General features: G+C 36.4%; 1 protein-coding gene across 3 annotated transcripts in view; it reads left to right on the top strand.

Annotated features, from left to right (window-relative positions):
• Positions 1 to 13783, top strand: part of TSPAN12 (tetraspanin 12) — a 70014-nt gene extending 56231 nt beyond the window's left edge. For all 3 annotated transcript variants that reach the window (XM_021710924.1, XM_008055075.2, XM_021710925.1), the window contains one exon: positions 12203 to 13783. In XM_021710924.1, the coding sequence (XP_021566599.1) occupies positions 12203 to 12508 (306 nt within the window). In that variant the 3' untranslated portion in view covers positions 12509 to 13783. The remainder of the gene's footprint in view (positions 1 to 12202) is intronic.
• The last annotated feature ends 547 nt before the right edge of the window (positions 13784 to 14330 follow it).

Genomic DNA, 14330 nt, shown 5'->3' with positions numbered 1-14330 from the left:
GCTAAACCAGCATATCAGGATCCTGGCCAAAATTGGACAATGCAGAGACGGACATCAAAATCCAAAAGTCAAGTTCTAGTTGAAAAACTGATCCGTGGAGCCTGAGTCGAGTTTGGTCATGGATAGAAACTTTGTCAGTGATGAACTGTGTGGAGTTGGTTCTTGAGGGTTTTATTCTCTCAGTTATATGATGTGTAAATTCAGAGTCATCAATTCATGCTCTCAGCCCTCATTCAGACCGGAAGTCCTACCCTTATTCATCTGCTTTGTGCCCTGCTGTCTTTGGCAAATGGCATTTGTTTTATAATCAACATACATTTTGTATTCTGGGCAATATCTCAGCTCTCAACATTTGTTGTTGTTGTTGTTGACACTCCTCTCCTGTTATCGTCTTTGACCAATTAGAAAGGTGAACCAACACTGTATGTCAATTTGTTTTGACTCACAGAAACTACTGCATAATTTCCACATACAACATTCTACTATCATAAGTATCTCCTTATTGCTTTTGTGGCAGAGGTGGCGACATGACCGAGTGCTGTGGGTATAAAAGGCCATGGTGGGGAATGGATTTGACCTTCTGGCAAGCTCTACATAGTTATGAAGTCAGTTGTTTTTCTCCCAGGTTATTAGTGGGATTCTTCTTAGAACCAAGTAAATTGCCACATCTGAAACAAAACAAAATTGGGGCAAGTATTAAAAGAGAGATTTGAGACAGAGAGCGAGAAGAAATAGCTTAGACCAGGTACTGGCTAGATACACTCAAGTGGAAGTTGATCAAATCTGCATAAAAGAGATCCCTCCATCAGTGACTAGAATAAGAGGAAAGAATTAACAGTTGTGAAGTGGGACACAAAAAAGAAGCCTGATGTAGTATAAGCAATCCTTTATTACCATTGTCTTTATGACTGAGATGCAATGGGAACACATAGTATGATAGTAACTCAATGAACTTCCAGTCTTAAAGAATAAGTGGGTGTTAGCCAGTTGCAGAAGATATTGGGTGGCATGAGGCTGAAAAGGACATTCCAAGCCAAGAAGCAATGATGCAAAGTTAGAGGTGGAAGCAAGAGAGCAGAGGTGGAGCCTAGGGTATATGTAGAGCCATGTTTAGAGGAATGCAGGGGCTGGATTAGGAAGAGTTCAAACGTCCTGCTAACACATGGGTATTTTATACTGATGTCTGTGAGTAGTTGCCAAATAAAAAGGGAAACATTCACAAATTTGAGGCACTACTTACAAAAAGAAAGCTTAGGACAGAGTAGTCATAGGATTCTGATTTATTAATAATGAAGCTTTATTTGCAGATAAACACACATAAAGCCTCCTGCCTAGATAGTAAATGGTAGGTAGCTTTCAACTTTCAGGCTCAGTGGTTATTTAGATGGAATACCCCCAAGAGTTTCTACTCTCAGTGTTCTTTTATATAAAGTCAAAGACACTCCCTCCTGCCTCTCTGCTGACTTCATTATCTCCGCTGCAACTGCTAGCAGAATCAGATTGACTCTGACTTGGGGTACTATCTGATTTATCATCCAAAGCCCAGCCGAATCAGTTTGGACTTGGTAGGGGGGAGGGTCTCTTTTTATCTTCAGGCTTTTCTTGATCTAATCAAGCTTTGAGCTATTCTGCTAGTTTTGCTTCAGGTATACAAATACATTCTTCTTTTCTTTCACTCTCCTTGACAAAGTTCACTTGTGAGTTTCCTGTTCTCTCTTCACTATTCAATCAAACAGTCCTTCCTTTGGGCTTTATTAGTAGAGACTTACAAATTATTGTCCTTAAAATTTACTACGTGAAAGCCATTATAATGTTTTGACCTGAAAAACTACCTTATAAAGTGACAATTTTCGATTTGTGCTTCAATATTATGGTATTGGCATTGGCAAGAATGAGTTGAGGTGGAGGACTGAAGTAAGGGTTGGTCGTGAGTTAGGGAAATCAGGTAGAGAACTAACAAGTAAATCACGTAATAATATGGGCTGGAGTTCAGATCGTGACATTAAGTATGGAGAGGAAGGAATGAATGTGAAAGGTATTTAAGAGGAAGACTGAATAAAACAAGGTGGTGAGTTAGCTGTGGGGCATAAGTGACAGGGAAGTTGCAAGAATAATTGATTTGCACTTGGACTCTGGGTAGATGAAGGATCCATTTATTGAGGGGAGGGGTTGGAGTTGATTACTTCCATTTTGGCAATACTGGGTTTAAAGTTCTTGTCAGGTACCCAGGAGGCAATATGGAGCCCAGGAGGCAGAACTCAGCTAGAGATAAGGATTTTGTGTATACTATTTAAGCGAAGGGCTAACTCAAAATACAATGGCTTAAAAAAAATACAAAACTTGAATAAGCTGGGAGGTTATTTCTCTTTCATAGACCAATCAGCTGGTCAAGGCTTCCAAGCAGCTCTGCTGAACGAGTTCATTCTGGAGCCAAAATGTGAGACAACTTTGCCTTTTTAATACTTGTCTTCCAAAGTTGATCTTGTTCTTCTCCAGGCCCAGTCATGGGGAGAAGAAGAGGGAATGAATAGGAGAACACCCAATGCATGAAGGTCTATACTCATCACTGCTGTTCAGATTTCATTGGTAGGAACTCACATGGCTTTTGTTAGTTGCTAGGGAGGCTGTGAAGTGTGGTCTGGCTAGGAAGCTATATTCCAACATCGTTGATGATTATGGAAGAAGTGGAGAGAGGACTAGGTGGGTGGGGTGAACTAACAATTTACACAGTTATTATCAGTATACACGAAGCAATTAAGACATAGAGGAACATAAGATCACACAAAAAAATGGTGTAATGTATGTACCTAAGGACAGAACTCCGGGGAATATGAACACTTTAAGGGCAGAGGAGGAGACATTTATTGTAGACAAAGAAGAAATAGAAAGCAGTGTCCCAGAAGCCAAGGAGGTTTTTTTTTTTTTTGAGAGTTGGAGTCTTACTGTCTTACTCTGTCACCCAGACTGGAGTGCAGTGGCCACTCCCGGCCACCGCAGCCTCGACCTGCTGGGCTCCGGCGATCCTTCCGCCTCAGCCTTCCAAGTAGCTGGAACTACAGGTATGCGCTACCACGCCCGGCTAATTTTTGATTTATTGTAGAGACGAGGTCTCGCCAAGTTGCTCAGGCGGGTCTCGAACCCGTGGGCTTAGGCAATCCACTCACCTCAGCCTCCCAAAGGCACGGGATTACAGGCTGAGCCACCGAGCCCGGCTATGGAGGGGGTTTTAAACACTGAGTTTTTCTTAGTAAGGAAGCACAGTTTGGGGGTTAAGACCAGACTCTAAAGCTAGACTCTGGTTAAATCTTTGGTCTGCTCCTTACTAGCTGTGTGAAATTGGGGGATTTTTTAACCTTTCTGTGTATCAGTTTTCTGACCTACAAGACAGGAATAAGTAGAGAATCCAGCTCATAGGGGTTTCTTATGGAGAATTAAATTAATTAACATATTTAGAGCCCTTATATATGGGTGTATGTCTACCCAATAATGGCTGCCAGTTCAAGTAAATCAGGCATTAAAAGGTACACACTGGATTTTTCCAACAACCCACATGTTTATGGAGCTCTCTGAGTAAGTGTTTTACATGCATTACCTAACTTAAACCACAAATAATTCTGTGAAGAAGGTGCAGTATTATCATCTTCATTTTATCATCAGTTGAGAATAGTGAGGCACAAAGAGACTGTCTTAGTCCATTGTCACCAATGTCATAGAGCTAGTCAGTGACTAAACTCAGATCTAGTTGATTCCAAAGCCTATGCTTTTAGAAACTAGAATTTTGAAATTTTGAATTTTTTATTTCTTCTTCGTCTACAATAAATACATGGTAAAGAAAAACAGTGTAGAGATTTTTCTCTTCTAAACCCCAATAACTTTATCAATTAAATAAGATATTAATGGTATCTATCTCATTTTACTATTACAAAAATAAATTGAGATACTGCATGAGAAACCCTTAGCACACCACTTGGCGCATAATAAACACTGATATTCATTGCTTAGTGGTGGCTAATGAAAATAATAATAACTAGTAATTTATTAAGGTACTTATTGAAGTACATAGAGAATTTAGTGACCTATAATACGATTTTTAACTAGCTAGATCACCCCTAGCTTTCAATGTAGTGTCAGGAAATTGTGCATTTTCTGGTTACATATATATTTTACAAGTTGAAAGTAAATTTTCAGGGTAAGGTTTTTGGAACTTGGTCTGGTTTTTCATTTTGCTTACTTTAATTACCGCCAACTTCTTATAGATGGACATTTAGGATGTACAGAATAGCTCCCATGAGAGAAAATGTTTGCCTGAGGAGTCTGTGAATAAACTGTCCAGGCAGGCAGGAGGCATACTACTGATACTGCCCTCACTAGTGAACATGGAGCCTTCTGGGTTTTCTGACTCTTGTCTCTTTATAACAACTTTATTGCTAAAAATGAAAACGTTCAGTTAATGTAGTCTTTTAAATTTCATCATTCCGCCTATCTAATGGGGATACTGTAAGAATTAAATGGAATATGAGGACCTGTCATATATTAAGAAATAATAAGATGACATTTTTAAATTGCCTTTCCTAAGCATGGGTTTAGTTAACTTTCAGTTAAGAGAACAGAAAGTCCTGTAGTGAATTTTATTGCTTGCGGTTTAATTTTTTTAAGGAAACATTTATTTCTCTGCAGAGCTTATCCGTTGAGAATTTTTGGTCCAACCTGTTTAAAGCTCATGAACTCATGAACTGGTATCATTCACATGTTTAATTCTAGAAGAATGAGGGATAATGACTGTATATTTGTATCTGATAATTAACACAGTTATTTCAAACTTGAGAGTCATGCTTATTTACAAAAACATGAATACTGGCGTGTATTGGTGCCTAGATTTTATTTATATTTTATCCTCATAAGCACATTAAAAGGCTGCCTGACTTTTTGATGGGGCCTGTGAATATTGAGTACTGAAAAGCCATGGGTGTTCTTCCAAATTTAGAAACTCATTTTGGAGATGGATGAGAGAATAATTTCAAGTGTATAATTTTCTCAAGTGAAATGAGGCATCCTGACATGCCTTCAAATACATTCCAGGAAGTGTAGGGATTAGTGATTTTTCTCTGATAAAGGTAGTGTTGTTATTTATAGTTAATAGTTGACCAGAATTTAAATATTGCAGCAAGTAAAATAGGTTAGCCAACATACCTTATTCATACCTTTGAGTTATCTGAGTCTATTAATGTAGGGCTAGTGTAGCTTTATTTAGGAAGAAAACATATTCAAGTGAAAGCAACTCAGAGTATTTTATTTTGAGAAAAAGCAATTAAGTGCAATTCAGTTTTTTCCTATTCCGAATAAAACATCCTTTGTGAAATGAAATACAGTTTTGCATTCTAACATTTCTATTTCCTCTTTTTTACCCACTCTACAGAAATGTTTGTTTATGCAACTAAATATCTGTGAATAGTATAAAGATTACATACAAATATATCTATTTTTTCTCTAAACTTAGAGTTGCACTTTTCAACAAAAGTGTCTTAGTTTACACTGAAAAATGTAAACTTGTGCATAATTGTTTGACTGGCTCAAAATATGCTCAGGGTTATTATGTTCAGGGATCTAGAAAGTTACACATATGAGTAGGACTGTGCTCACGTCCAGGGGCTGTGCATAGGCCCCTTATTGCTTCAATAAGAATGATGCAGAATGGACAGAAAACCCTGCTATTTCTATGAAGAATTTGGAGAGTGAGAGAGGACGGTTATCTTATACAGACAAATCTGGGAAAAAATACTGATTGGACTCTCAAGAAGACAATTATATTTTTGGAAAGTTAATCTTTAAGGACTTGTGTAAGTGATTCATTGATATTCAGCATGATACCTACAATGCCTTCTGAATCATGAAAGAAATGTTAAATTGTGTGTACTGTAGAGAAATGTGTGCTTTTAGTTATATATTTGTACACTGTATCTTTTTAAATTAAATTTTATTAAAGGATTTAGTGCAGCATACAACAAAAAAGATAAACTAATAATAAAACATCAGTAGATTTGGAAAGTTAAGGGCAAGAGTAAGCAGATATACTTAGCATGAAGGCAAATATGATTGGTTGCTGTGGTTCAGTTTCCTGTTTGACTCTCAGCTATCTGAGAACCCAAGTGAAAAGGAGAGGCAATCATGGTATCAGTCTAACGTTAGGGGTATAAGCCTTCTTATTTTTCAAAGGGAGCAAAATTCTAAAGTAATATTTTTTCAAGTAGAATTTTATATCAACTACTCTAAGTTACTGTGGAAAGTATTTTCAGAGAGCGTTGTTTATGCTGTTCTTCAATACATATCATTAAAATACACTTCAACGGGAATAATGTGCAAGAACATAGGTTAATATATAACAAATTGGCACACTTGGTGACCTGGTTTGATGTGTGGGCATAAATTAAAGTACTTGGTGACCTGGTTTGATGTGTGGGCATAAATTAAAGTACATAGATGTCAACTGATTTTATTTATTTTAAATAATCTGTAGATACTTCTTTTGGAGGGATTCTTGGTAGAGGAGCATAGAATAGAATTTAATGAATTGTGAGGACAAGCTTAAGGACTGAAATTCTGTCTTGTTCGAATGCTTGCCTTTGTGCTATTTAAACTAAATCAGAAAGCAGTCACCTGACATTTTGCTATAAAAATCGAGGAGTCTAACGAGGACCTTTGCACTGGGTAAAGCATACTTGCCCACCTCAGCATGGAGATAATCTTCAGGTCCCAGTGATCTGGAAGGACGCCAAGTTCCAATTATGTGGTGTGCCAGTACAATCCCATGCCTACTCTTCTGGGGGACCCAAAATGCTTTTTGTCACTGGGATCCAAACCCATTCATAACAGCCTTGATTGTCTTAATTTTTTGTGCCATTTTCTAGTTTTTTGAAGTTAAATATCAATGTCATTTTCAAAGAAGTATGGACAGAATTAACATAATCCAGGAAAGGATCATGTGGATGATGAAATGTATATATTTGGAAAACTTGAAGTAGCTAGGAACATTTAACCTGAAGAGGAAACTGATTGAAGGGAAAGTGATGACTCTTCAGATATGATTTAGTACCTCATGAGAAAGAGAAGGGATTAGAGTTAGAACCAGTTCATCCTTGTTAAAAAGGCAGGCTCCAATGGGGAAATACTTGTTAAGAATTAGTGTTATTTCAGGGTGGACAGGGCTATATAGAAAGGCAGGCAGTGCCTCTCATTAGGAGTGCAACTATATTGATTGCTTTTTTCCTGTGTGTGAGTTGTCATTTCTTTGCATGTTACAATTTTTCTTTGTAAAGAATGGATGGGACATTTAAAATAATATAACGTGGCAACTTTGAATATCAGATTTTACCCCTTCTCCAAAGCTTGTTGTTGTTTGTTGTTGTTATTTATTTGTTGGTTAGATGACTTTTTAAAATGAATTTTGTAAAGTCTATATTCTTTGTCATGTGCGACCACTGAAGTCTCTGCTCAGTTAGCTTAAAGTTCAGTTAATGAATGGACAGAAATTTCCTTAGATGCCTGGAGCCAATCAATCACCCAGCTTTGCCAAGGATGTGCAGAACTTCAAGGTTATACACAGGCGAGATCTTAGGGTTTTTTCAGGTTTTTCCTGAGCCTATGCACAGCCTCTGGATGTGAGCACAGCCCTACTCATATGTGTGACTTTTTAGATGCCCACGAACATGTCAGCGCTTTGCCTAGCCCTTATGTACAACTGTTTCTCACTGCCTCTGGCAGCCTCAGTGTTCAAGTTGCCTCTGACTACCTTTGGTAAACTCCCCCAAGGGAAAATGTTGTTCCTCTTGCTGCTCCAAGTTCAGATCAAATAAAGATCGCCTTTTCAGTGGGGTCTTTCAGGGAACCACCAGGTCAGACCAACAATGACAATCTTCTGGGAACAGGGCTTTGAAGGAGCTGCAGGTGCATTTTGTCCTCTCTGGTGGCCAGGCGGGTGGTTCTCCTTATGACTGTAGGCTGTTCGTTTTCAAGGCTATTGCAGAGTTGGAGAGAGGAGATGGGAATAGGGCAAATTTAAATGTCACAGATCTTGCCGTTCTTACTGAGATTCAGGCGCTTTTCATGAATAAATGTTCCTCAGATTGCTGCAAGTCTTTGGTCACTTTCTAGAATTCTGAAAAAGTTGATTCTAACAGATTCTGCCAGTGCTTTCATTGCTTCCACGAAGGACAGACTTGCTAGAGGGCCTACTCATGCCAGTTTTGCAGATGTAACTCTAGAAGTGCTTTTTTCACTATGTTTTTAAAAGATAAAAAGTTGAATTCGTGACTTCCAATGCCATTCTCATTCTAGAATATTCAATGTTAGCTAATAGATCTCATTTTCAATCCATCCTGGAGTATACAGTGTACCTTGTTTTTTTGGTTCTTTTTTTTTCCTTTTGGATCAAAGTCTCATTCTGTTGCCCAGACTGGAGTGTAATGGTAGGCTCATAGCTACTGCAATATCTACCTGCTGGGCTAGGGCGATCCTTCCACCTCAGCTTTCCAAGTAGCTGGAACTACAGGTATGCACTGCCACACCCTGCTAATTTTTTGATTCATTGTAGAGATGAGGTCTCGCCAAGTTCTGCGGGCTGGTCTCAAACCCCCGGACTCAGACAATCCTCTCGCCTCTGTCTTCCAAAGTGCTGGGATCACATGCATGAGCCACTGCACCTGACTATTGTACCATTTTAAAAATAAATGTGCCTGTTTAAGATAAACTGAAACAGACTTTATACAGTGCCAAAATATGAAACACAACAAACTGTATTTAGTTATCAGCTTCTGTTTTGTTTTATTCACACTTAAAAAAAATTACCTCTTGTGTACAGTTTCTCAGTTTAAAATGAATTAGTCTAACAGGATGGGAGATATTATACCAATATAAGTAAAATTTAAACCTCAGAGACTATTGAAAAGGTAAAAATGAAATAATAACTGACTGATAGCATTTCACAGAGTTGAATTATTAGTATATACATTTGTTGAATAGTTTACCTTTTAAAAATACATTGTTATTAACTATAGTCACCATGTTGTAAATAGCTCTCTTGAACTTACATCTCTTATCTTACTAAAATTTTGTATCCCTGAATGGTTTACTTTTAATTCTAAAAAGTAGAATTCTGAAATCTATTGTAATTATTATTACCAAATGTTGATATGTTCATACTAATTCATTCTTTATATATTCAAGATCCATTTTTGTACAAAGTACTGAAAACATAGGTAAGGAATCAGCTAGACATGATGCAAAGTCATTTTACTCAAGTTATTGAAAGACAAATGTGAGGATATGATGCCATATTTGTTGACAATGATGCTTAATGAAGTGTTCATGCAAATTAATATTCCAGATATCTGAAGCCAACCCTTTTTAATTTAATTATTTTGAGATGACTCTTTCCAAACTACATAAAATACTTATTTGCGAAATTAGAGCCTAGTGATCTAATATCTCAGTGGCAAATAATCATTTTAGGTAGTTCATTGTCCTGTAAAACAGTGATGACCACCTTGGCTCTTGTAGGCAAGGGCTACTCACGGGTGACACATGCTGTGCTTTTGAAGTTTTCTTACTCTTTCACAAAGTATTGTACCTCACATTTTACATTAATATCTGCTCGTCATAGATTTCTCATCTATTTTAAATTTGAGCTTGCTACTTTCTAATCTGTGGGCTGACCCACCAGATAAAGTTTGGCACCTACTTGAGTTCTTACCATGTCCTAGGCACCATTCTAAGTGTTTGAAATGTCTTTATTTAATTGTTCTAGTGTCCCAAACAGAAAGGAACTATTATGATCTGTTTTTAGATAAGAAAACTGAAGCACAGAAAGATTAAGTAACTTGTGGAAAGTTACATAGCTTATAAGTAGGAAGGCAGGGATTTAAATTCAGACTGCTGGCTCTTCAGTTCATGATGTTAACCATATACTGTATCATGTAGAAATGTTTGTTAGAAGTACATAGAAATTCACATAAGAGTAAATGGGGTCTAGTAAAATATCTGGGTTCACTGTGAAAAATACATGAACTTAGGTAACATCTTTGTGACATCTATTTTAGTCTCCCACAGAATGTGTGAGTATAACTGCATGTGTGCAGATTTCTTGTGTATGTATCAAATAGGTAAGATGTCCAGAGAAGTGACTTTATTAAACCAATGTTAAGTATTGTTAAATAATAAACACTTTAATTTAACTTTTGGTAAAAAATATATGAATCTTTTCTAATCTTTTGCTGTTAATTTTTATTAACATGGCATACCAGAAAAAGTCTATTGGGGTGGAACTGATGATCAATATTTTTGGAAATCTGAGAACTATACTTTTCTCCCCTTCAATATAATGCACAAATAAACTGATTTGATTCATTAGTCTTGTTTTCCTGTCTTAGTTGAGTTATTTGTGGAATCTGCAGAAGACAGTTATTTAAATAATTATATATTTCTTTTTATTCAAGTAGCTACCTCTATAGGATAAGTACTGAGTCACTTATACCCAAAACTTAGAATAAGAGCTTTAAAAGTCAAACTCTTGTTGGGAGATAATTTTCCACAGCTGTCTTGCATTTCTGTATGTCTTGTGAGCAGGAGCACTGGCTGTCTTTGTTCTAGATTATCTCTCCAAGGATTCATGTATAGAAAATAGCCTTGAAGATAGAGGTAAAGTCTTCTCTCATAGAAAAAGGCAAGCTTGTTTACTGTTCAACGTGATAAAGATAATGTTTCTCTCTAAGGTGAAAGAAAAGATGTGCTTAATTCCCATTATAAAATAGTTGGGTTCTCTAAGCCTGGAGTTCCCATAACATAATACAACCCATTGGGTATGCAGGCATCATATAGCCTTCTTTGTGTTCAAGCCTTGCAACTTGAGGAATTGGCATGTACTCTGACATTTGTCGTTGATATGAGTAATAAAATCTTTTCTCTATCTTCTGCCAGCAGCCATGAAATGGTGGCAGACTAATTTGTTAGCTTCCAAGTGAGCAAAATCAAAGATTCTTCAAAGTTCTTGAAATCTGTTATACTTGTAAAATGCTTTCCTATTTTTTCCCCTCAATTTAGAATCAGACTCTCTTTGGAAGAGTGAATTATCATTTCTTTGCTCTGGGTTCACTAGAGACAAGGCAGGTAGACTAAGCTTTACTCACCTGAAGGAGTGACTTATGATAGTTGTTAGTTACATTCTAACTCCTTTTTTGGGGGGGTCATGACTTTCTTTGGGGGGATCATGACTATCTTTGTCATGACTTTTCCTCCTGTTTTTTTCTTCTTTTCGCAGAATTTTCTTCTGTTTGCCATAGGCACTCTTTAGACTTTTATACTTAAAGTTAAACACAAACAAAAACCTTGTTAATCTTTTTCTTAAGTAGGGGGTCTCTAACCTATGGGGGGAGTGAAAATATACCTTTCAGACCCTTATCTGATAGAACTAGAAGTTGTGTTGCAATAAGAATTTTCTCATGTGGATTTCTGCTATAAGCAGTGGACAGACGTGTACTGAGGCAGGGAAGGTTATAGGCCAAAGTCCACCCACCAGCATGTTTCAACAGCAGACTGGGAAAGCACTCCTGATCCTTGGGGAAAAGTCTGACCAAATGAGCTATAATTCGACAGTGAACACCAACAATAATAATAAAATATTGTTTTTGAAAATTTTGAATCAGTCTAAATCAGGAGTCAGCAATTTATGGTCTGTGGGCTAAATCTGGCTTGCTGTCATTTTTGTGCATGAAGTTTCATTGGAACACAGCACATCAGCTTATTCGCATATTGTCTGTGACTGCCTTCCTGTTATAGTGACAGGGATAAGTGTTGACATCACATGGCCGACAAAGCCTAAAATATCTACTATCTGGATCGTTACCAAAAAAAGAGTTTGCCAACCCCTTCCCTAAATGTTGAATATACCAGTGAGCCTCAATTTTAAGTTGTGGGGAAGACAAGAAAAAAAATAGGAGTAGGCTGATCAAAATCATCTAGTCAGACTTTTCAGAAGATGCATACCTCTCTCTCTCCTCCAGCCTCTCATAGGCTTTACCTGTTGAGAGTCACTTCTGAAACTTTATGATTTAAGTAGTTTGGATTCATTAACCGATATGGATCTTTAATGTTCACTACTTTGACTCTCTGTAACATGCACAAAATAATATTGACCATGTTATTTCTTTTACAGGGTTGTGGGAAGAAAATGTATTCATTTTTAAGAGGAACCAAACAACTGCAGGTGCTAAGGTTTCTAGGAATCTCCATTGGAGTGACACAAATCCTGGCCATGATTCTCACCATTACTCTTCTCTGGGCTCTGTATTATGATAGAAGGGAGCCAGGGACAGACCAAATGATGTCTCTGAAGAATGACACCTCTCAGCACCTGTCGTGTCCCTCCGTAGAACTGTTGAAACCAAGCCTGTCCAGGATCTTTGAACACACATCCATGGCAAACAGCTTTAATACACACTTTGAAATGGAGGAGTTATAAAAAATGTCACAGACATAAACTGCAAACTTGTTTTATTGAACTTGTGAATTTTTGAGTACACACATATCTGTTTCAGAAATATGTAGAAATAAAAATGTTGCCATAACAGAATGCCTAGGCATATATAATTTTCTGAGCTTTAAAATAAAGATGGGAAATTTTCATGTTATAAGTCACCACCTGGACAATAATTGATGTCCTTTATAATATTGAGGACAAATCTACTACCCATTTTTTTGCCTGTGTAAGATTTTTCTGGCCATAGTTATGTTTTGAGGTGGTGTAGTTTGATCTGTATTTCTGCATCCATGCAGATGAACCACATAGGGTGGGATTGGAGCTAGAGAAAAGGCTAATTTTCTTCTACCAGCTAGTATATAAAGTACCAATTAACTGCTAACATAGGAAATTAGTACTAATGACTTTTATTACTAGTGATATATTGTTTTGAGAATGAAAAAATTATACATAAAACTTTCAAGATTGGTGACTACCTAATGCAATTTTTGCAGGTTACTAAAATGTTCTTACCACTTGCAAGAGCAAACTAACACATTGTCTTGAACTGATCAGGGATCTTTTTGTATATAAGTCTTTGTTAAGTCTGTATAATTCAGTAGATATCAGTTCTTATAATGTTAAGAATAACAATTGTGAAAAGGATAACTTTGTCCTGTTATAGTACCATTATTTTTAGCCTATCCTGTTAATACAGCTTTAAAATTTTGTCTTGGGTTTATATTATATACATAACTATTAAGTTAAATACTTAACCACTAATTTTGAAATTTACTAGTGTGATACATAGGAATCATCATCACTCAGAATGAAGTTTGGTCTCTAGGAAGTATTAACAAGAACATTTACACATAGCTTAGTTGATCTGCATCTAAAGACTTGGATGCTATTTTTCTCCCAAATCAGTCTTTTGACACTAAACACTTTTCTAGAGAGCTTATCCTTGCATTCTTCAAACAAGAAGTAACAGTCTCCAAGTCAATATAATTCTACAGAGAATAATGTTCTTTCTTTTTCTCCAGAAAAATGCCTGTGAGAATCATTAAAATAAGTGACAGTTTATCTAGAGATTATCTTTCTTTTATTTCACTGATTAATATACTGTGGTGAATTACACAGATTATTAAATTTTTTACAAGAGTAAAGTATATTTATTTGAAATGGGAAAAGTGCATTTTACTGTATTTTGTGTATTATGTTTCTCAGACTATGGAAAGAAATTAATACAAGGGTCAATAAATATTTTCTAGAGAGTAATGATTTGTCTGTGCCTATTTTTTCAGACATTACAAGCACTTTTACCATCTGAGAAGACTATCAAAGGGAGAAAAACATGAGAAGGAATGACTGAATAAAGTATTAGCAGTGATATCCAAACTCAAACTAATCTATGATGCTATGTATCTTCACTGAGAAGAGTAAGAAAGATGCCCATTTATTTTTCAAGTTTGCTTCTTAACTAAGTGATAAATGTAGTTGTTTGATATAATATAAAAATATGCCCATTTGTGTTCATTTATCTTCTCAAGGTTTTTATATCACAACTTTGACCTATTATTAATTTTTAAAAGAAAAGAGATCTAAGGAATATTTGAAATTAACTACCAGATTTAAATGGAAATTGAGCAAATTACTTGTTCAATGAGATCCCAAAGCTATCCCTTTCTATAATTTCTTCAACACCCCAACTCCCCCAAATTTCCTATAATATATAATCAAGAGTCAGCTATGAGTTTTACTTGAATTATTTGGAAAATGGTCAAATTTGGCTGCTGCTTTTTGATGTGTCTCACAGACATAGCAA

This window comes from Carlito syrichta, unplaced genomic scaffold (assembly GCF_000164805.1).
Source record: "Carlito syrichta isolate Samal-C Ts95f unplaced genomic scaffold, Tarsius_syrichta-2.0.1 Scaffold301651, whole genome shotgun sequence".
In the NCBI taxonomy this organism is placed as follows: domain Eukaryota; kingdom Metazoa; phylum Chordata; class Mammalia; order Primates; family Tarsiidae; genus Carlito; species Carlito syrichta.
This window is presented reverse-complemented; position numbering and strand designations above follow the sequence as displayed.